The sequence below is a fragment of the Vanacampus margaritifer genome, chromosome 1, assembly GCF_051991255.1.
Source record: "Vanacampus margaritifer isolate UIUO_Vmar chromosome 1, RoL_Vmar_1.0, whole genome shotgun sequence".
NCBI classification, from domain to species: Eukaryota; Metazoa; Chordata; class Actinopteri; order Syngnathiformes; family Syngnathidae; genus Vanacampus; species Vanacampus margaritifer.
The window spans coordinates 26186367-26207470 of NC_135432.1; the positions used below are offsets into that span (position 1 = coordinate 26186367).

The window sequence follows — 21104 nt, forward strand, 5'->3', positions numbered from 1 at the left end:
AACATATTGCTCACTCTTTACTACAAGGGGTTCATGGTGGACAGGAGGTTAGCATATTCAGGTGGTTCGAACCTGCCTTCCTGTGTGGAGTTTGCTTGCATCTTGTGCTTGTTCCACAGGCAAACCATTTTAGGTTCAATGGAACATCTAAATTATCAGAACATGTGAACAAGAGTGTGGGTGATTGTCCTGCGATGAGTTGTGAGTGTACCCGGCTTCTCGCTCAAAGTCAGTCAGCCGAGACAGACTCCAGCTCAACTAACCTAATCAGGATGAGCGGCACATAAAAGGGATGGATGCATTATGCATAACAGCAAGTTTATGATGAATTTTTATGGTTTGCAGAAATACCCTCACTAGACTATACCTTTGCTTGAAGAGGAAATGTCAGTCATAAATGTGAGTTTAACTGAGTTTATGGACCCTTTGTCAGACACATTAACCCAGAGGCAAGTGATTGAAAAGGGTATACTGAAAGAGAAACGTCAATGTCAGTCGTGACTCATGAAGTAATAGCCATGTGTACTATGATATAAGTGAATCAGACAGTTCCAGAGATGCTTAGAAAACGAAGCCTGCCTTTGGTGCAGGTAGGGTTCAATTCCTGTTCAGTGACAGTATAAATGGTGTATCATGTACCCTGTGACTGACTGGTGATCAGTTCAGGGTGTAGCACATCTTTTTCCACTGCTAGAGGGTTGCTAAGTTGGTCACTATCAGACTAAGGTAATTGTGTCTTTTTTCCCCCTTTGCCAAAAAAGAGTATGGTTATCTGCAAGTTGTTAAGCCTAAAAAAAAAGTAACATAAATGAAGACAACACAGCTCCTAAATTCATTGTTCCCTTTTCTCCTAATAGGCATTGACTGCGACCCAACCCCGTGCAAGTAAATGGATGGAAGGATGGTTTAGTTTAGATAGTAGTACACTTTAACAACCATTGCTGTTATTGTTGTTTTTCATAGTACACATTTATCAAATGCATCCCATCTTTCAGAAGACCAAGAAGGGAAGGCTTTATGTGTCACTCGCAGGTTAAGTTCCGCACAGAGAGGCGTGGCTCCTTCAACCTTTGCTACTCTCTCACCTGTCTGGTTACACTCACACACTGTGTACTAGCCAGACTTCTTAGAGTATACATTTCAATTGAGTTATGGACTCTCCACCGAGGGACTCTCCAGTTAGACATGGCTTCCAAAGAGTGGAGATCCAGAAGACGACGTGGGAAGTCCCGCAAAGATACACGGCGCTGCGGGGAGTTGGCTCTGGTGCCTACGGGACAGTTTGGTGAGTTTAACTGGCACATCATCCATATCTCAGTAGCTTCTACATTTACATTGGCTGCCTCTACTTTACTCAATTTTAATGTATATACTAATGGTTAATATTATGTAACACTTGACACAGTTTGCTATGTTACTATCTTAGAGAAGGTAGCATGTCAGGGACATACTGTATGTAGAATCAACATGACATCAGTCCTCTAAATGCCCATAAAAGAGATGCGCCATTTTCTCATCCTGTTTATAAATGGCCAGAGGTCATTATTAAAGCTTCTTGAAACTCACAGTCAGTACAGTAATGTGACTATAGTCAATGCAGAGTGTGTATACGCTTAAAGTATGCATTCCACTCATCGGTTTGTTGCACCCGCAGCTATCTGCCTTCTGCAAACTGAAGCACTATTGTGCGCCTCAGGCAAGTCAGCAAGTCAGTGCAGGTCCACTGATATGCAAGAATCTCATCCGCCAGCAGAGAAGCACTTAGCCCACAGTGATAACATATACTGCATCTTACGATAAACCACTGACCAACAAACTTGCATTAGCTACTCCCCAATATATATAATGCGCTCAACAGCTATGCACATCTCCACAATATATCTGTATTGTAATGCAACTAGTTATTTATTAACTCATTCACTGCCATTGACGGCTATAGACGTAAAAAATTCATTTGAAGTATTTTTATTTCACATTTTTCCCCCACTTTTGTTAACAAGAGTATGAAAACCTAGAAAAAATGTATTGTACATTTAGAACAGATATAAAGTTTGTGATTAATCTTGAGTTTAAATAATTAATTAAGCAAAAAAGAAAATATTTTTCAAAAAATTAGAGGCATCAGACGATATTTTTTTTTAATTGTAATTAATCGCAAGACTTCAATAGTTAACTCATGACTAATCACATTTGATCTGTTCTAAATGTACACTACATTTATTTCTAGGTTTTCATACTCTTGTTAACAAAAACTGAAACTAATAGAAATAGTTCAAAATGAATTTTTGACGTCTATAGCTGTCAATGGCAGTTAATGAGTTAATACATTTATTAATATTCATGTAGTTTCCAGCCATGTTGCAGTTGCAAATTCTATCCAACTACCTTGTAGCCAAAAACACCCCCCCCCCCTCTATTTTTGCATTCTCAACTCGTACAAGATTGTCAGCCATTTTTTTCCAGTCTTTGTTCTTCATATACTTTTATATATAAATATGTAATTATTGTTTATCACCATCATTATCATATCTTGCTAGTGACAGTTTTCACGAGATGTAGATGAGAAGACTGTAATGGTTGCAAGAGTCTCTAATGTCTTCTCTAATGTGTTTGTGGTAGCTCTGCCATTGACCAGAGGACCAAGGAGAAGGTGGCCATTAAGAAACTGTATCGTCCTTTCCAGTCCCTCATCCACACCAAACGGGCTTACCGGGAACTCAGGCTTCTTCGCCACATTGAGCATGAAAATGTATGTGTTTTTTGTTTGTTTGTTTTTTGTTTAAAAGTTCAGTCCTATATTTAACTGCAGTGTTCCCAAGTGCAAGTACAGACCTCAAGGCTGGATGATGAAATTTAGGTTTTGATGCATTCATAACAACTGCATTTTTCCTCATCTGTCTCATTCAACAAAGTCGATTGTGAGGACAAGCAAACTTTGTTGACAATTCAACAAAAGCCTATAATCTTATCCAAGCCCTAGGCCAGGCTGGGAGTGCTGTTTGTTGTTAGAACCCGCACGGTCCATGCAGTGTTTCTGCCTGTGACGACAGGCTTTCCTGTATACAGCACTATATAGCGGTTTGGTTTTGCGGCTAATCCGGAAAGAAGGCTAAAAACTTTGCTTCATAATTGTCCTTGGATGTCATTGTCTTCAAACAAAAACAAAAAAAACAAGCTTGCTTTGAGTATGAAAATTCAGCATACTCCATAAGTACCACAAACAGAAACAATTTACACAACACATAATGACAATTTGTATTCAGGACACAGATGCCAAACTATATCCAACGCTTGGAGGTTGACAGATACTTTTTCTCATAGATAAAATGATTCCATTGCAAACTGATGTGTAAATGAACTCATGGTAACCCTCCTTTTTTTTTATTGTGGGGCAGCAGAGCCTTCTGCCCAAATGATGCCAAGGCAACTATTGTGGTCATGGATGCCACATGCTAATTTCAAACACACCTTTCACACTGACAGTGCTTGTTCAATACTGGTTGTTAGTGCTATGAATCAGTTTGTTCTAACCTGCAAACCAAGATTCTGTTATTAGTCAGCCCATCGGTGTAATGTGCATACATCACTGTATACATAAATACTTCACATTCTGTGCTAAAATATTCATGGAAGGATCCTGTGACTGCATGCTACTGTCAAAACAGCAGGCGTACTTCTGAATCAGCACTGATACCATTACCGCAGTACAATTGAACTTTTGGTAACAAATGATTGTGCTTCATGAATTCTACCTTGGAGCAAATGTCCTGGACAACATGTTATGTGACTAGGAAAAAGCAATTCATCTAAAATGTTATTTCACTTTTAATCATTTGTTGTTTCTTATTTGGCAATAAATGATGTCTGCATAAGTCATGCCACATTTTGGTGCAGGTGAGCAGAGGACAAAATGGATGGAAAGATGGATTTCAATAAGAACCGAAAAGTTTTGTAATATTCAGGGTTTGTATCTTGTGATTTATATTTGTGTTTAATGGATGTGTGTATGAAGTCTCTCGTACTGAATGTGCCCCTTTCCCCTTGCTTGCCACCAAAGGTCATTTGCCTCCTGGACGTCTTCACACCTGATTCCTCTGTGGAGAAATTTCAAACCTTGTGAGTAAACAAGCAAGCACATTCTTCTGTTAGCAGTTGCCTACAGTTGTGTTGCTAATCATTTTTTTTTACCCCCATGATTGTCTTTTCTTTTCCTTTTCCGAACATCTAGTTATATGGTGATGCCCTTTGTAGCGCAGGATCTGGGCCACATCATGAAGAAGCGCAGATTAACTGATCGCATTATCACATACCTGTTCTACCAACTTCTTCGAGGACTTAAGGTATGTGTGTGATTCTGTGTATTCTTTATTCCGTACGCAAGTGATAAGTCACACACACACAATACTAGCCCTTTTTTTCAATGCTCTAAGAGAAACATAACAAATAACACATACAATACAGATATGCTGTATGCATTCCGAAAAAAATATTGTATTGAATTTTAAATCCTTGTAAGTAGTGAAGGCAACCCCTGCTAAGCTGAGGTCATCTGCTTCACATGTAGGCTACCTGAAACCCCAAAGGTCATACAGCCAGACAATGCAGATGGAAAGAGAAATGAGAACACGCGATAACAGTTGCTATCTACTACTATTAGAAAGTCTGAAAATCATTGTCAAAAAGCTTTGTGTGTAGCTACTGTCTGCACAAGTTTGTTCTTTAACTCTGCTCCAGTTTATATGCTTGTGCATTCAATGTTAATTTAAAATGATCAATGTTAAGTTTGCTCTTACATTTTTCATGATAAAAAAAAACAACGGTAACAATTTCTGTATCAAATACAAATAAATGACATTTTTTGTTAGCTTGTGAACATTGAAAAAAAAAAACTTTGCTCAGGATGTTTTTGTTGTGATCCAAAGTATCCATTTTTAGTAATAGTGGTCCTTTAATAATAGTTTAGCCTAAATTTAACTATATTACACTGTAAAGGCTAGTTTTTTGTAATATTAAAAAGTGAATGATTTTGATTTAAGTATGAAAAAAATATGCCTTTCAATAATGAACATTTGACACATAGCTTGTCTTTGGACATAATGTACATAAAGAAAATATATATATATTTTTAAAATATCGTTATCTTTTACTTGTGTTTTCCCTCTTTCAGTACATTCATTCTGCTGGCATCATCCACCGGGTTAGTATGTAAAAATGTTGATTTACACTGCATGGCATTTTATTTGCCGGTTAACAAAAATCTGAAAGGTGGTCATTTTTGCTTAAGTGACTATATTTACTGCTAAAATCTAAACCTCTAATCCAGGGGTGCCTAAATCCAGCCTATTTTAGATGTTTCCCTCCTCCAATACACCTGATTCATATGATCTGGATCATTATCAGGCTTCTCTTCTGCAAAGTTTGCTGGTGAGCTGATCATTTGATTCAGGTGCGTTGGAGGAGGGTGACATCTAAAACAGGGGCTCGAAAGGACCGGACTTGGGCGCCCTTCTTTAGTCAGTATGACTTACCAATAAAAAAGCTTGAAATAGTAAAAATTTTATTGACGCATAAAACAAGATAAAGCTTTTTATATAACATTTACCGGTAGATGTGTTTATTTAGATTTGATCTTTATGGATCAGAGAGTGGTTTCAACTGTCAGCATAATGTTTTTTTGCTCAAATTCTGTTGCCTTGTGCTTTGCGGTTCTTCTTGTAATACTGATTCTGTTTTTAGGACCTAAAACCTGGTAACCTGGCAGTGAACGAGAACTGTGAACTAAAGGTATACTTGAGTAAAAAAAAAAAAAAAAAACATCCAACGACATGCTCCGCAATGTTTTAGTTCCGTTTTTGAAAGCACTTCATGGTAAATGTTTAGTTTCTTCTCATCAGATATTGGACTTTGGGCTTGCAAGGCAGACAGAGGTTGAGATGACTGGTTACGTGGTGACCCGCTGGTACCGAGCTCCAGAGGTCATATTCAACTGGATGCACTACAGTCAGACAGGTAGGTTTTGGTAACAAATATTTCTCAAATAGGTCACTTTCAATTACATCACAGCAAAATATTTGTCTTCCATATGTCACAGTGGATGTCTGGTCAGCTGCCTGTATCCTGGCCGAGATGATCACCGGCCAAGTTCTCTTTCCTGGACATGACAATATCCTCAAACATGGAGACTCCATTACAAGAGACACAAGCTTGAACACTAACTGTAGGATGTTTATGTCTCTTGGTGGATTTTTTCAGTGATTGTCTTGCTTTGATGTAGAACAAGAGGATGATGATCCATTGCAAATCATAAAATAATTTATTAAATTATCTATTAATTAATTTCTCATTTTACCCCAGACACCTTGGGTCTCTTGTGATGTGCGGGATATCAAAGAAAATAATTAATATTTTTGATATACAGTGTCTGGAAAAGCCTACTGGAACAGCTTCACTTTATTTGGGTTAAATCAAATGGACTTCAAACGGCGGTGTGTGCTGACTCCAAAATAATTAATTTGAGTGTGCTTGGTTTATCATGAACACAGCCACTTACACACAAAAACCTGTTGTACTGATTATAGGTCACATTAATTGTGAAAGAAGTTTAAAATTATTTATCTTAGTCTCATGTTTTATATCATAAAAAACTGGCATTTGAACAGGGATGTGAATACTTTTCATGTCCAGTTGAGTGCAGAACAATGGCTAAACCATAGTTATCATGTATGCAGCATGGTGGTGCAGGTATTACAAACAGCTCTAAATATAAAATGTAATACAGTTGTGCCAATGGGGACAGTTGCTTAAATGCCTTTTAACAGAATTCTGTTGCTCGCAAGCTGAGATTTCTTTAATTAGCTTTTGCAGGTATTGATCAACTGAAAAAGATCCTTCGTCTGACTGGAACACCAGACTCCACTTTGGTGCAGAAGATGCAGAGTAAAGATGTGAGTTTTGTATGTGGTGTTCACGCCACAGTTTGTATCTGGCACATGTTAGTGGGCATTTTATATGCCAAAAAAACATTCAATAATGGAATGTATTCACGTGTTTTCCAGGCACAGTCTTATGTTCAAGGTCTCCCTGCGCAAAAGAAGAAAATTTTTAAAGAGGTGTTTCCATCCATGGAGGAAAAAGGTGGGTAGATCTCCTTTTATCCAAACTATGGACGAATATGGATGTTAATATGTAATTTGACTTTTTGTCCACATGTGAACTGTTTTTAGATAAGTGGAAAGTGTCTTTTTGAAAACTCTGGCCAGGTGACATTTTCCATAATGCATCTGGATAGCTTGGCGTTATCTCAATCTGTTAGATAATTGAATATTTTGTTAATATTTATTCCTAAATGTACAGTAGTTACTTTATTCATCCGAATTAAGTAGTGTCATGTGTAGTTTCTGTTTTCCTTGTGTGTCTTCCTTGTCTTGTTAAGTGTGATCCTGCCCTTCCTCGTGTTATCCAATCAGTGCCTTCAGCCACTTGTGTCTTGCCCAGGTGTGTCTTGTTGTGTCGTTAGTGTTTGTGTATTTAGTCTGCTGTCTCCCCTCTGTCTGTCTGTGTGGGTTCATTGTTTTTCCCCATGTCATGCTGCTCGGTTTTTTCCGTGTCAGTGTCCCATGTCATGCGGCTCGGTTTTCCCTTGTTCCCTCCCATTTGTTTTATTTTGTACTTTGGAAGATCTTTTTGTTTCATAGAAATTAAATCCTTTTTTTTGATTGGGCCTCTGCCTCCTCGCCTTGTCTTCCCGCGTTTGGGTCCCCAAGCTTCCCCGTCCTGACAAGTAGCACTACATGCGTGTACCCCACCTTTCGCCCAAAGTCAGCTGGGATAGACTAGCTAAACCAGTGACCCTAATGAGGACAAGCAGGTATATTCTGTTAACTTTATATTCATGTGTGACTAATTAGGTCCATATCACTCCAGTTTTAATGATCTTATCCCCCCACTCAATTTCTGGGTAAACTTTTTTTCCCCCCCTGTCAACTACTACTAATCGAAAGTTTCGTTGGGGAGGTATTTTGTGGATAAATATAGCCAAAGTTAGCCAAAGATTCAGTCTTTAGCTATATTTCCTTCACTGGTTTCAGCTACTTGGTGGTAGGCCTATTACCGGTAAATTATTAGTGCTGTTATAGACGGTGGTGCAAAAGTAGCTTTATAGTAGTATCTCATCAGTATAATTATAGTGACAAAAAAAGTTCACAAAGCTTGTTTGTATAATAAACACAATAAGTATTGAATGTATTGTTTTGTTTTTGTTTTTACAACTGTATACCTAGTTTTGCACCCCCTCAGTTAACTGTTTCATTTCAGTGACAGTTCGAAAACAGCATATGGCCTTCAATCAATCAATCACTCACGCAATCAATCAATCAAACTATCAATAGCCTACATGCTTTTTAATAGATGTTAAGTACACAAGGATTTTTGCTATTTGTAGGCTGCCCGGGTCCCTATCACCCGCAAAAAGCAGGGGCACATTGTATATAATATATATTGTGGTGATATTTTTTTAAATTTTGTCTTCATGAGCATACTCGGTATTGGAGTAATCCAAAAGTTATCCAAACTAATCGAGTTACATTATTTTAATATTATGGTACTTGCATTACGTTAATAACTACATTTTTTAGCAGGTAACTTGTAACTGTAACGGAAAACATTTTAAAAGCAACCCTCCCAACCCTGTTCATGGATAAAGCACTAATGTTGACATCATAAAATGATTGAGAGATTTCGTGCATATTGGTGCCTGCAGCTGTGTCGCTACTGGAGGGCATGTTGCTGCTGGATCCGGACACAAGGCTGACAGCCAAACAGGGACTTTCACACGCCTTCATGGCCGAATATCATGACCCGGAGAGCGAGCCCGACTCTCAGCCTTATGACGACTCCTTTGAGAGCCTAGAGCTTGCCATTGCGGAGTGGAAAAGTAAGTCGAACTGTTTTGGTAGTCTTATAATGATGGATGAGACTTTTTCACAACTGAGGCTTTTCTCCTATATATTATTTTCTTCATCCTCTCAGGTCTCATCCACATGGAGATCATGACTTTTGACCCAGATGACCCCAGTCAGACAGCCTTATAAGGAGATATGTCGGCACCAACAACGTCTTTGATTTTTAATACTTTTAATATTCTTCTTGCAATCAGATACAAGCTAAATGTAAATGATTATGAGCTAGCTCTGCCCATGTGAATGTTATTCTATGAGTTGTACACACATTTTAGAAAAATGAACTAAAGTTGGAGGAGTTGACATGCAACAAAAAGAAAAATTGAAACTCACGTTTGGAAATTAAATATACTGCTATGCGCTAACACAATAAATCTCTGGCCAGTATTGTATGGCCATACTTTGCATAACAAATATGATGTTGAAATGTTCCATTTATTACCTCTGCCATAATATATTTATGTATGTGTTATACAATGTTTTTTGCTGTTAATCCCTCCCCCAAACAAATGTGAGCATGTAAGTATTTAAATATTTGTAATGTTGAATAAACCTAGGCTCCACCATGACCCTCGTGAGGCTAAGTAGTTCGGATAATGGATGGATGGATGAATAAGAATTGTAGATTCTATGAAGACAGCTCTCGCAATTATGTGTTTATTCATTTATATATTGGTTTATTTTCTTTATCTTTTGTGCATAAATAAGCATTAGTGTAAGGCTTTTATTTGAACACTAAATATGATTCTCTCAGTAGCGGTAGTCATCTGGAGTTATAGTGATGACCACTAGGGAGCAGCATTAGATCAATTCAAACAAGCCAAAACAGTGTGAAAACAATATAAACAAGTGTTGGGTCATGTACAGCATATGTTTTTGACAACTTGAGGTAAATTGTGTATATGTCAAATAATTATTTTATTTTATTTTTGTAAATTCTGAATCAATTGCAGAGCTCATAATTTTGATTGCATGAGACAGACAACATACAAAATAATGGAATTCAGTTCTCAGTATAATGAACTGCAGTCTAACACAACTGCAATAATAAACTGTTCAAATGAATACCTCTCTGTCTCTGATCATGCCAATAGAAACTCACCTTTTGTTTATCTTCTTCTTTTTTTTTTTTTAAACAATCTTGTCTCAGATTTTACCAACATTATGGTCAGTGATTATTCAATGATTCATAGCAACAAAACAACTAAAAATGCAAATGCTTCTAAATGAGATTTAATGTCAGCTAATGATGACCTACAGCACAAGTCCTGCATTTTCTTTTCACGTGTATTTCTCATGGAGTGTTAAGAAGACCTTTGACCCTATTTTTGTGTCTAGCACAAGTCTAGCGCAAATAGCAATCTAACAGTGGGGAGAGTATTCTTTTGTTTTTTGTACTTTCCTACTGTAGACAAGCGCAGGCAGAAGTGAGCGTTTTGCTCCGTTGTGCAACGTTATGGAAGGGAACGCAGCCGACTCCCAGCTAATCGAAGCAGCTCCCTTCATTCTCTTTAAATTGATGGCAGAGAGAGCTGCCATGCAGATGCAGGAGATCGGCATGTGCAAATTATATGAATATATGAATAGGAACTATAAGATCTACTTTTGCAGATGATGTAAAGTTGGTCTCTGTGGATGGGCATTTGCATGGAGACCGCTTTTTACCCTCAATCCGGCATCACCCCCACTCCACATAGTTATGCCATGCGATCAGTGCTATGCTATTAAAAATACTTTTAAAATAACAATGCTAATAATTATTTCGATGAATTGGTTTATACAGGCTTTTTTATTCAAATGTATATGAATAAAATATTATGACCTGCACCACACACATCAGCTCAGTGACATAGTGATAGAGTCGTGGGTTCAATCCCGGGTCATACCAAAGACAAAAAATGGGTCCCTTCTTGACACTCAGCATTATGGATTGGAATTGAGGAGTTAGATCACCAAATGATTCCCGAGCACGGCCCCTACTGCTGCTCACCTCTCTCTTAGGGGATGGGTCAAATTGTGGAGAATGAATTTCGCCCCACTTAGGTGGCTGTGGCAATCAGTGGTAGTTTAACTTTCAACAGAGGAATCTGCCTGCGCCTCGATCAAATCCCCCAAAATTGCGTTACGCAAACCTGCGCCACAACTTAGACCTGTTTTTAGCTTGTCTAAAATGTAGTCTCCAAATTGCCAAATGTGCCGGGGTTGTGCAATAGAATATGCCGGAATGGCCAGCGAGGTGCAACGAGGTTTGCCAAATTGCCAATAATGGTAAACTAGACTTGCCCCGGCACGAAATGAACACGTGCCTGTCTACGAAAAGAGTGAAACATGGTTTCTTACCACAGGGTTTTGCGTGGTTGCATTTGCACGAGAAACTGAGGGGTAAAAATCCGGTTCTTTCACATCAAATGACCTGAAGTGATGTGTGACAAAGACTCATTTGCACGTCAAAGTGGATTTAGTCTGTCAAATTCCTAGGCCAAATTTGAATCCACATTGATCTTTCACAGATATGTGTTGTAATTTACATGATCTGACTTGTTCCTGAAAATAGCACGCGATGATGATTCACTTTCAAAATGACTTGAACATTTAACATTTAGGAGCACATAATTTTTTTTTAAGGAGCCATTCAAAAAACACATACAAGAGCAATGTCATTGGCTGAAGTCTGAAGTCTACAATTACAATTCATTTCAGTCATATTTGGTGACTTTGCTATGTTATGTTGCTATGTTTATACATATCACACACGTTGTTTTAGTTCTGTTTGTAAACACACTTGTTTTTCAGTCTTCATAGAAACCGCTGTTGGTTACTGCAAGCTTACAGGAAAGCAGCTAAATTAGTTTTCAAAGTTTGATATTTATTAGATTGGGGGTGGGACTTAATATATTTTTCTTCCTCTCACTCCTTTTCAAGCTAATTGATATATTGTTTATGTTGATTGCTGCTTGAAATAAATTAACAATAAATAAATACATAAATATCCTTAAGCATCAAGTGCCCATACTGCTTACAGTGTCTAGTGGTCACATTTACATTGTATTTTATTGATTGACACACGTAAATATGTTTTAAGATAGATGTTAATTTTCAGCAATTCTGTGCTTTACATTTCAAGATACCGTACTACAATTTCTGTATGTAAACGTCCCCCTTGGAACAGTAACAAAGCAGGCATGGAACAGACTTCAGTGAATGTTATCTAAATATACACAAGAAACACTGAAAGTCAGATTGACTCAATTGACCTTTATTCCAGGCTTAGTAGAGAACAACATGGTTGCCCCAAGTGAGAGTTTTCCATTCATAATCAAGCGGAAGTGATGAAAATGTGTCTGCTGTTGAGCTTACTCTCTCAGACAGATATGCCAGAAATCAAGTGAACATGATGTATGGTGTATGGCTGCTTCATACACGCTGACATGTAAGGCAGTAGAAAAGAGGACCATGTCATACATTTCTAGGTTTGAATTACTGTGTAAGACATCTGAACCTCCTCCTGTGTCTAACATGTTAGCATGCACTGATTAGTTGCATTGCAGGGATTCCGATTCACTGTCATGCAACTACAAGTTTGTGCTTGTCTAGCAACTAAAAGACAGCCACGAGCACAAGAAAGGACTGACTCATCTGCATGCTCTGCTTTTTGTTGGTGCTCTGAAAATGGTTCTGCCTCTGCTTGGATCGTGATGGAACCTCTGACTCTCTGAGTGTGTGTGCTGCTCAAACCAAAGAAGTATAGAAGTATAGAGAACAGTAAATGCATTGGTATGTGGAAGCTAAGGAAGGTTTTTCCAAGTAGTGGCCTGATGACAGACAGGAAGAGGGAAAATGGGCCCGGGAGGACTATTATCAACGGCGAGAGATCGTTGTGGATCTCGATGTCATCATGGAGCTGCTGCCGCCAACGCCGCCGCCACTGCTCATGCGGGACATGCTGCCGTAGCCTCCACTCATACTAGCGCTTCCACCCCCCATGCCCATACCCAGGCCTCCACCCAGGCCCATACTCATGCTTCCACCATAGCCCATACCCATTCCTCCTCCATATCCACCTCCTGCACTAGAACCTGGTGAGGGAAATGTGACAAATGAAACAGAAATAATATAAACGTGGTTTGAAAATGAAAGAATTGAATGTCAATACTTACTGGTGCCGCTACTGGATGACTGGATGTGGATGGTGGCATCTGAATTGCCCAGCCTGCAAAGTAATTAAAAAACAAACTCTAGTACTGCACACCAATAATGGATTACAAACATCTTCAGAAGGGAAAGCTGCCAAGCCAAGTACCTTTGCTCCTCGCCCTCCAGCAGTTTCCTGTAGGTGGCGATCTCAATGTCAAGAGTCAGTTTGAGGTTCATGAGTTCCTGGTACTCGCGGATCTGGCGGGCCATGTCCTGCTTGGCTCTTTGTAGGGCATCCTCCAAATCCTTGATTTGGAGCTTGGCGTCCTTTACAGCCATCTCACCGCGCTCCTCGGCCTCAGCTATCTGAGTCTCCAGGTTGGCACGCTGCAAAATAGAAAGTTGGCCGCCATGTGTTCATGAAGGTTTGAAAACATAGGAAATGACCTACGTTGTATGCAGAATTAACTTCAACTGAACGACCTACCTGTCCCTTGACTGCGTCAATCTCATTCTGGAGACGGCTAATCATGCGGTTGAGTTCAGCGATCTCGTTCTTGGTGGAGCGAAGGTCATCTCCATACTGGCCAGCAGAGGCCTCCATGTCCTTATACTGAAAGGACAAGAGTGGAAACATCACTGCCACCGATGTTGTGTTTTTGGACAGATGGTTATTTGAATGTTTTTCCCAGCATGGTCTAAAAAAAGAATTATGGATACAGGATTTCCTGCATGTTGTAAAATATTCCTTACTGACACTCACAGGACTGAGGTGGAACATTATCAACCAAAACAATTTACAATTACATTTATTTCCATTTGTGAACAGAACCTGTTGGCATATAGTATCCGCACTTCCAATTCCAAGCAATGTTTTAAACAATATAAGGAGTCTACGACCACCAAGCATTATTGCTTGGCCTTGGCTGAGGTCTACATTTGACATTGCGTTCGCCACCTACCTTCTGCTGATACCAGTCCTCTGTGCTTTGACGGCTTTGGTTAGCGATATCCTCATACTGAGCCTTCACTTCTGCAATGATGGAATCCATGTCCAGATTGCGGCTGTTGTCCATCTCCACGATAACAGAAGTATCCTTGACCTGACTCTGGAGTTCACGCAGCTCCTAATAGATTATATACAAACCAAATTTGAAGTTTGGTTGTTATTAAGTTACAGGTTAAACCAGGACAGAATCGAATCCTGTCGTCATACCAAAGGAAAATGAGTCCTTATTTCCTGGGCTCATTAAGAGAACTGAAGTGAGTTTGTTTTACGTACTGCATCGTAGACAGCTCTGAGGAAGTTAATCTCATCCTGAAGAATATCGACCCTTGACTCAAGATCAAGCTTGTTCATGTAGGCGCCGTCAACATCCTGTTCAAGAAGAGGCGATGATAGAGACAAAACGATAGTAAATTTAAATGTCTTCACATATAAGTTTTCCACGTGCTGATTTATTTTTAAGATTCATCCACCTTCTTAAGGAGAACAAATTCATTCTCCACTGCAGCACGCTTGTTGATTTCATCCTCATATCTGGAACAATGGAAGCACGGACAAGATCATTAAAAATAAATTGCGGCTATCATATCCTGTTAAGACATAAATAAACGGGACACACTTGTTCTTGAAGTCCTCCACCAGGCCCTGCATGTTCTTCAGCTCAGCCTCCAATTTAAATTTCTCGTTACCAAGTCCATCCAGCTGTCTGCGCAGGTTAGCAATGTAGGCCTCAAACATGGCGTCAATATTGGAGCGGGTAGTGGTCTGCTCCTGCAGAAGGCTCCATTTGGTTTCCAGCATTTTGTTCTGCTGCTCCAGGAAGCGCACCTAAATGGAAGTTCAAATCCACTCTTAGTAGAGTAAGGGATGGAATTCCTTTATGGCTTGCAAATAGTGTTACACAGATAATTCCTTGTGTGGTCTCTGTGGTGACTCCTTGCATGGCCCCTCATCACCACCACCACTCCAAATTATGTACTTATATTGTCGTTGCTGGAATTTCCAATTTCCTTAAGGCACCCTCACACAACATCCAATTTGAACTAAAATGCTGTAAAATGTAATGAAATCATTTCAGAGCATGCGGTGTTCTGACAAACATGTTTGAACTTCTGCTTCCTGAACATGAATTGAAAGCTGAAGTAAAGTGCCCGCAGGAGGTTGAAGCCCATCCCTCCATTTTGGCTTCCGCACCTCATTAAGCCCCTCCCCCAAGACAACTTGCATTTCTGCTTTTTGGCCCGTAGGGAGCACACTTTTATCGAATGCCCGTCCTTGAGAATTCCTGAAAAATCTCAAGCACTGGAGTGTCACTGATCAATTTCATCTGACTAGCGATCAGTCCGGGTACTTTTCTGCCATTTGCCCTAAATCAGATGGATTAGGCCTCAGCTTGCTGAACTCTGAAATGATACGCTAGTCATTTATTGCAGATAGGTGCATTATTATCTACAGTCCAACAAGGTAAATGCACATTATCTTAAACTTTCACTTTTACACAAATTCTATTGGTTGTAGGTCAGGTATGCTGCTTCACTCTGTGGGCCTCCAAGTCCAATCATTTATAACCTGATCTCCCTTGAGTTCAGAAGCATCAGACACTAGATACGACCACTCTCGAGTTTCTGCCTCCCACTGTAGAGACAGGTGGCAGAGGGCCAGCTAAGGCTATAGATACGTAAAATGGGAAGTGGCTTTCCTTGTAGCGTGTACATTGAAGAAAGCAGTTTGGAATTATAGTACAGTATGAAGTCATTAATCTATATTTAGACATCATATGCAGCATCCGCATTTCAGTCATTATTTAAAGAGGCGGCACTTCAGATTAGCAGAAAATGAATGTTCAGTTTTGCATAAACACACCAATTTAAGTTATGGGTTTTTCTTTCCAGATGAACATCAAAGGGCCACGTACCTTTTCAATGAAGGTGGCAAAGCGGTTGTTCAGACCCTTGATCTGGTCTTTCTCTTGTGTACGGACCATCTGGATGTTAGGATCAATCTTAATGTCCATGGGGGTCAGCAGGTTCGGGTTGACTTGGACGCTTGTAATAGGTGGGCCCATCATACCTCCACCGATCATACTGCCAGCACCGAAACCAAAACCACTCCCATAACCTCCACCACCACCATACGCTGAACCACTTCCAATGGCATAACTGCCACTGCCACCACCACCACCACCACCACCACTCATGCTTGACCTAAGCATAGTGACACTTGAGGCTGCCACTGGAACTGATCGATAACTAATGGCAGATTTTGAGCTGAATGACCCTTTGCCACCGCCATACATTCCATAATTACCTCCATAGCCACCACTACCACTTACGGCACTGGTCCGCAAAGTTCTAGAGCTACGCATGGACGTCATTTTGAAGAAAAGGAGCCACAGAGAGAGAGAAAGAGAGGTTTGGCAGAGCAGGGGAGTGCACTAAGAGGAGAGTCAAGTCCCTCTAAGTACCTGCTCTCAGTCCCTGGTGGGTTTTTATGGGCCCCTGACAGCGAGGGAGGTACTAACTGAGCTCCACCTTCTCTGCCGCTCCCAATTGTGCTCCAATCACATGGAACGTGGAGGGTTCACCTGCAGGAAGGAAATATTGGGGCTGTGAAACAAGCAACGTTGCCACCCCTGTAAAAGGAGCTGACTTGACACACCTAGTGGGATGAAGAGTCTGCCAGTGTACAGTACGTAGAAAAAACATGCAAATTTGTCAAAATTGTTGCTGTTGTGACTTTCAGTTTGTCCCATGACAGGTCACCACAGCAAGTTGTTTGCATGATTTATTATTATTATTATTATTATTTTTTTAAACGATATACCCTACCTGATGCAACCTAACCATTTTGTATAAGGGCTTGGGAGTGGCATTGGCTACTGATATGGTATGACTGGCTCAGGGCCGATCCCGTCATGTACCAGTACACACCCAATGCAAAAACTGTATATTATTAATACCAAATATTAAAATTTCATACGAGATCTCCAGTAGCCTCTGTAGTACACATATTAGATTAGGATATTATGAAATCTTCTTCTTTCCCTCAGTAATTTCTTATTCCACCAATTTGGGATTATTATTTTTTTAGCACAAAAACTCATTTTAAACACGCTCCAAAGTTATTATGCATTCTGGTTCATTAACAAATCCTGAAGACTCTCGCCAACCCCGGATTAGCCTTTACCATGACTGCCATGTTTACTGTTCTTCTTTTTTTAAGTAGTTATAATAGTTATAATAAAGTAGAGGGTGCATCTAGAACTTAAAATAACATTCTCTGCGACCCCGAACGAGCGGTATTTAAAAATGATTGCTGGATAATCTACTGTAATATACTAGACTGTTTATAAACCCTCAAAAGAAAAAATCCACTTCACACTGTGTTGCACTCTAGAATCAGATCACACACACACAAGCATGCAAGGAGAGAAGACAGAGTGAAAGGCGTATGCAAACAGTATGCACGTCAGTATTTAGGAAGCAGACTAGCATCCCTCCAAGAACTAGTAGCTTTTGTTTTTGAACAAAAAAGAAAGAAAGAAAACAAAAATAATGGATTTACCCGCCTGCCATTAGTCTACATTAGCAATAGTGTAGATATGTTTCAAATGCAGGTCACCATAAATACTTTTTGGTAGTTTGTAAATTATGTAATTCTTACGCATGACCTAACATCAGAGGTAAAGAGAAAACAAGGTTTCCTGCTCTGTTTCTACCTGTTGAAACTCATCACATTCAATGTGGCTGAGGTGTTCTGTCTTCATAGTCTCTCTTTGGCAAATGTTCCTTCTTAAAAGTGCTGCAGGGCAAGTCACACCCCACAAGCTATTCCATGGCTTCTCGTTTTAGATGCAAAATGCTCTCATCGAAGGTTTTTACACGTTGATACAATTTTGTGGTTAGGCATAGTAAGTTCATATGCGTTTCTCAGTAGTAATTTTGCTGCCTCAATTGCACTGCTACTAAAGAATATAGCCAGAAACACACACACACACACATTTCTTGACTTAAAGTTGGGTCAAATCGACCCGAGTAGAGGATCGGTCCAACTGTATGGGAACCTAATCATCGATTAAAATCAAATCAAACATATGGTATTTTTGGTGTTTTAAGATTTTTGATGTTATTTCAATCTTTCATATGACTGGATTTCATTTTGTAGCATTGGTTTTATCAAATTGGTTGTATGTACAGTATTTACTTATTGCAACCTGTTCCATAGCCTATTATTAATTTAACCATGTCTTATATGACCTTGTATTCTTTGGTTTATGGTTGTATTGAACATATAAACATAAAGAAAATACATTACAACTCTAAAATATAAATTGAAGTAAAAAAAGAAAACAAGAATGGGAAGAAAGAAAAGAGTTTACATGCTCAAAAGGTATTTTTTTGTTAAGGCTAAATGTTCATTTGGAGCAGCAAATGCGTTTGCTGGGATCAATAAAGTTGTCTGAATCGGGAAAATTCACATTCTCTTCTGCAACATGAGCTAGTTCATCTGTTTCTCAGATGCAAAAGTTTGATCAGAACATTCAAGTCATTTTAACATTTCATTACAATATTTACAAGACCATTAAGCCCATTCAAAATTGTTCAATTATGAGCTGTACTGGTAGACATTTACATACAAAAACAATGCACAGAATGACAGAGCAGAATGAAGACATTTAAAAACAATCCATTAAGAATATGTAATTTTTTTCTTTTTTTGTAAGGTCCCAAATTGCCTATTGACTATATCGCCTTTTTTTGCAATGTGGATTCTAATGTAGCTGGATAGATATGAGTGACACCTCAAGCGGTCCTGTTTGCACATGTGGTGGAATGTTTGCAGGCTCATGTTCTTTGTGGGAAGTGTCATAGAGACGGGAGTTTACGCTGATAAAATCCTGGCAAACCGACAACCATAATTAAATGTGAGCTGATTCCCTCATGTAATTGTGTATTCTCCTTCCTGCTTTAATACAAGTTGCAATGGCAACTGACCCAAGATGTTGTTCATGTACTCAGTAAAAAACAAACAAAAAACGTAGTAAAAATGCATTTGACTATTTTCCCTCATGGAAGTGCGAAAGATGCAGCCACCGTTGTAAAGTATAAGAACTACTCGAGGATTGTGCTCACTTTCCTTGTGCCTGATATCCCGCTGCTATCTGTGACTTTCTGGGATCTCTCTTTGAGGAAATCCAACACAAGCATCCTCTCAGCCAGTCGAATTATCAGGTGTCTGTCGCGATTTTGTGGTGTGGAGGCAAATGGTAGACCCAAGTATAGGGAAGCCTGGTTATTCCAAGAAAAGCATTTATTCACAAAAAGGCAAACAAGGCATGAGGGACCATTTTACAACAGGACATAACATGAAACAAAATGAAATCTATTCAAAACAATGCAAAAGCACACAGTTTTACTCTAGGACCTCTTCTCGTTTGGTGCTACTGAAAATAGAGTCAGGCTCCACAATCAAGGTGTGGTCATGAGAGCGGCATGAGAGGCTTAGCCTCTCTTTCACAAACACATGAGCTAAATCATCATGTTCAACAAAGACCTTTGGGTGCGTTTGTGGCACAAGCCCAAAACGGGCATCCATCCATAAAAAGGACTTACAGTTTGGGAATTTCAATGGTAGCCAAACCTTGAATTGGAAAAGATTTCACCAGGAAATTATAACTATCATGCATGGTGAGATTGGCAATTTTAATAGTCGTTGATAATCACTTATGTGAAAAAAGATGGAACCCTAACCCCAATCACTGTAGTCCACTTTATGCAGATTGGATTCCTGTCCTTGTCACCTTCTGGAGTCAGCAAACTGCACTTTTGGAAAAGGTTAGGGACATGTTGGAAGCAAAGTTTGTATGTAGGCGTTGTGTTCATTTGACACTGGTGACCATCAGTTTTTTTTTACCTGCTTTAATTTTTCTGCAGACACTGTCACACTTATTGAACAGAGAACAGTGTGTGATAGTCAACACTGTCAAGTCTGCTTATCATGAGAACTTCAGTTCGAGTTGCACAAGGATCCATCCGTGGGGCCATTGTTCTTAATGACCTGTCTGATGTGTGTGCTGGACCATCAAGGTTTAACAATAAAAAAGCATTATCATGATAAAGTGTTAGAAAAACACAAATTTTATAACTACAGTACATCTACACATACAAGTTAAAGATCTACCATCCAAAGTATGCTGTGGTCTGACGAGTCCACTTTTCAAATTGCTTTTGAAAATTATGGACATTAGATTTTTGAAAGCCGGCGTCTATGAAGGTATGAGGTTGTGTTAGTGCCCATGATATGGAGAACTTGTACACCTATGAAGGCACCATTAAGGCTGAAAGGTACATAAGAGTTGAAGAGAGATACACGTTTTGTAGTAACATATGCTGCTCTGCAAGCAACATATTTTTCCAGGGACTTATTCAATGCTCTATGTGACACAACAGCATGGCTTTGTAGTAAAATAGTACAAATACTAAACTGGCTTACCAGCAGTCCAGACCTGTATCCCATTAAAAATGTGTGACGCATTATAAATACCATGAACTGTTAAGGAACTGAAGATGTTCATCCAGCAAGCATCGGAAAACAATTCCACCCTACAAAGGTTCAACAATAAGTGTCCTCAGCTTTTAGTGAACGTTAAAAGGAATGGTTAAACATGCACCTCTCCCATTTTTTTTTTGTGAGCACGTTGCATGTGTGAAATTCAAAACTTGTACATTTTTATGAAAGACGAGTTTATCAGTTTGAATATTAAATATCTTTTCTTTCTAGTGCATTCAAGTGATTATAGGTTGAAAATAATTAGTTTGTATTTTCATTGTACAAAATGGCCCAACTTCATTGAAAAAAAAGTTTGTATTTCACAACAGACAGAGATAATTCAATTAACATTAGCACTGCAGCTTCCTCCGTGGGCTACGAATATGAATCTTTTGGCAATGAGAAAGCTTGTCTTGACTTTCTCCTACTCAAACATTGCAAACCACACCCTTGACCAC

General features: G+C 39.3%; 2 protein-coding genes across 2 annotated transcripts; one reads left to right on the top strand and one right to left on the bottom strand.

Moving 5' to 3' along the window:
* Positions 1-1097: 1097 nt before the first annotated feature.
* LOC144034601 (mitogen-activated protein kinase 12) lies at positions 1098-9959 on the top strand. The gene is made up of 12 exons (XM_077543485.1): positions 1098-1285; positions 2620-2749; positions 4058-4116; positions 4229-4340; positions 5168-5197; positions 5737-5784; positions 5895-6009; positions 6092-6163; positions 6865-6944; positions 7056-7134; positions 8759-8932; positions 9028-9959. The coding sequence occupies exons 1-12, from the start codon at positions 1152-1154 to the stop codon at positions 9087-9089; spliced, it is 1095 nt and encodes a 364-aa protein (XP_077399611.1). The 5' UTR covers positions 1098-1151; the 3' UTR covers positions 9090-9959.
* A 2233-nt stretch (positions 9960-12192) lies between these two features.
* LOC144034607 (keratin, type II cytoskeletal 8-like) lies at positions 12193-16543 on the bottom strand. Its single transcript, XM_077543498.1, has 9 exons — positions 16013-16543; positions 14717-14925; positions 14571-14631; positions 14374-14469; positions 14054-14218; positions 13579-13704; positions 13258-13478; positions 13115-13167; positions 12193-13033 (listed from the first exon to the last, which is right to left on the bottom strand). Exons 1-9 carry the CDS (start codon positions 16469-16471, stop codon positions 12816-12818), a joined length of 1608 nt encoding a protein of 535 aa, XP_077399624.1. The 5' UTR covers positions 16472-16543; the 3' UTR covers positions 12193-12815.
* Positions 16544-21104: the final 4561 nt, after the last annotated feature.